Source organism: Puntigrus tetrazona, chromosome 8 (assembly GCF_018831695.1).
Source record: "Puntigrus tetrazona isolate hp1 chromosome 8, ASM1883169v1, whole genome shotgun sequence".
NCBI classification, from domain to species: Eukaryota; Metazoa; Chordata; class Actinopteri; order Cypriniformes; family Cyprinidae; genus Puntigrus; species Puntigrus tetrazona.
Genome location: NC_056706.1, coordinates 1,581,748 through 1,584,247, shown reverse-complemented (window position 1 = coordinate 1,584,247; position 2,500 = coordinate 1,581,748). Strand labels below are relative to the sequence as shown.

General features: G+C 36.7%; 1 protein-coding gene across 1 annotated transcript in view; it reads left to right on the top strand.

Moving 5' to 3' along the window:
- The window catches only part of LOC122350657 (phosphatidylinositol 4-kinase alpha-like), a 45,064-nt gene that overhangs the window by 22,362 nt on the left and 20,202 nt on the right, over positions 1 to 2,500 (top strand). The window contains 1 exon segment of the mRNA XM_043247339.1: positions 664 to 740. Coding sequence (XP_043103274.1) covers positions 664 to 715 — 52 coding nt within the window. The 3' untranslated portion in view covers positions 716 to 740.

Genomic DNA, 2,500 nt, shown 5'->3' with positions numbered 1-2,500 from the left:
TCTCTCTCTCTGTCTCTCTCTCTCTCTCTCTCTCTCTCTGTCTCTCTCTCTCTCTCTCTCTCTCTCTCTCTCTCTCTCTCTCTCTCTCTCTCTCTCTCTCTCTCTCTCTCTCTCTCTCTCTCTCTCTCTCTCTCTCTCTCTCTCTCTCTCTCTCTCTCTCTCTCTCTCTCTCTCTCTCTCTCTCTCTCTCTCTCTCTCTCTCTCTCTCTCTCTCTCTGTCTCTGTCTCTGTCTCTGTCTCTGTCTCTGTCTCTGTCTCTGTCTTTCTGTCTCTGTCTCTGCATTTTGCCTTCTAGACACGTTTCAGTGTCTAGACCAGTGGTTCCCAACCGGTGTGCCGCGGCACTAAGATCGTTTGAGGGTGCCGCCAAAATTTCAACAAAATTTTTTATTAAGGCAGAATCAGTGTAAACAGTATTCTCATATCATCTAGGACTAGGTATAAGGTGTTGTTGCATGCAAACTCTCGAAATGAAACAAATAAATAAATAATAATAAAAAAGCTACGGAGATTTTAAATATCTATTTCCTTATAAGGGTGCCGGGAACTTTTGAAAGGCTTTCCAAGGGTGCCTCAAACAGGAAAAGGTTGGGAACCACTGGTCTAGACTAAAAACTGTGCCTAACATTTAATATGAAATGATTTGTTCTTTTTTTTTTCTAGGAGCAAAACGTATGACATGATCCAGTATTATCAGAACCAGATCCCGTACTGAAGGCCAGAGAAACCTGTGTGTGTGTGTTTCTCTTACTCTCTTAATGCTAAATGGCACTGCTGTCTTTCTGGTGTGTTTGTGCACTTTATACACCTGAAGTGTGTTCGCATGGGTTTCTACACACTGATATCAGCACTTATGAGATGTTTTCTGCACACGTCACACTGTCTGCTGCACGATGGGTTCAATTGCCTTTTGTGCCATGTTGATTTATATGATATGATTCTTTTTTTTGTCTTAATAATAATTTCCAGATAAATCATGTAGTTTGTACACTACAGCAGATGTGTTTATGGACATGAACGGCCTGGACTGCAGACAGATGTCATATTTTAGACGTGACACATTAATGCACAAACTAACAAAAATCAGTATTTGAGTTTATGTATTACGATGTATTTGAGGAGAGGTGCTTGGTGTTTCATATTTCTGAATCACTGCTTGTTTATTGATCAGTTGATGGTACAGTGTGATTAATCTGCCTCTCATTCTATTATTTATTCTCTGTGTAATATTTAATAAATGCCCACAATAGTTGCCTGTGCACATTTGTCATGCATATTTTTGTATGTGATATTATTACACTTAATGTAAAAACAAGGGATTTCAGTGCATTCAGTGTCAAACTCATTTTAATTCCACAATCGCTTCTTTTAATCAGTCAATGTGGACAGATCTCAGAATTCAACACATTAGGTTCTAAGTAGGTTCTCTGTTTTAATCACCGGATTTTTTTTGGACTTTCATTACAAATATAATGCTTTCCTTTCCCGTTTTTTTTTTACCTTTTCATTTTTTTAAGGTTTAAATGAATAGAAGGCATTAAATTAAACTGGAAGCAATTAATTAAATAATTTGTATATTAACCTCTGTCTAATATATTACAAAGTAAACAAAAGAGAAGCGTATTCTGTATCTTTGATGGGGGGGAAAAAAGAGCCTTGAGAATAGTGTAGCCTGTTTCCTGTAAATGTTTGCCATTCAAATGAATAAATAAATAGTTTATCAGAGCGTGCAGCTGCAGGTTCGACACCGTTTCGGATCATAAAACCCCTTTTAATGGCAGCTGATGTTATCATAAATAGTAGAGCTGACATAATGTTTTGTCTTTGCTTTGAATATTACTAAGAATTATGCATTATACCGAAGAAGCATTTCGCTTCTGATTTGCGGAAAAAGATGCTAAAGAGACAAAAAAAAATATGAGAAAAAAATGCAGCGGTAAAAATGAAACTTTTTTTGGTTGCAGCTTCTTGTTTGTATTTTTACTTTTTTTTTTCTCTTGTACATGCAATTCAGCCGACTATCCTTTCAGACACCAAGCTCAATTAAACTGGAAGATAGCACACACATTAAGGTACTAAGAAGTAGTTCCACCCGTGTCTATAGCAGTCACTCTTCTGATTCTGAACTCTTTTATTGTTTATTGTCATCATTCGATTCATTAAGTGATTGTTTGAATTGTTTATTCACAGAGAGGCATGCACTCTTTACTTCGTGCAATGTAAAAAATCTATTTTTTTTCATCTGTTTTAGTTTAAGGCATGCTTCGTCACGCAAATGACAGGAACTGCACTTCACCACAAGAATGGAACGAGAAGGAAGTGAAACTAAAGCTTCTAACGCTTATTAGTTCTCACTTTACATCCTTCCTTTCACGCTTTGCTGGTTGTAATGTTAACTTCACAGAAGCACAACTTTTATCCCGTGTTTTGTTTTACTTTACACAACGCGAGCAGGAAGTGAATCATATCAAAATGGTTTATTATTAATATACGTTAATGA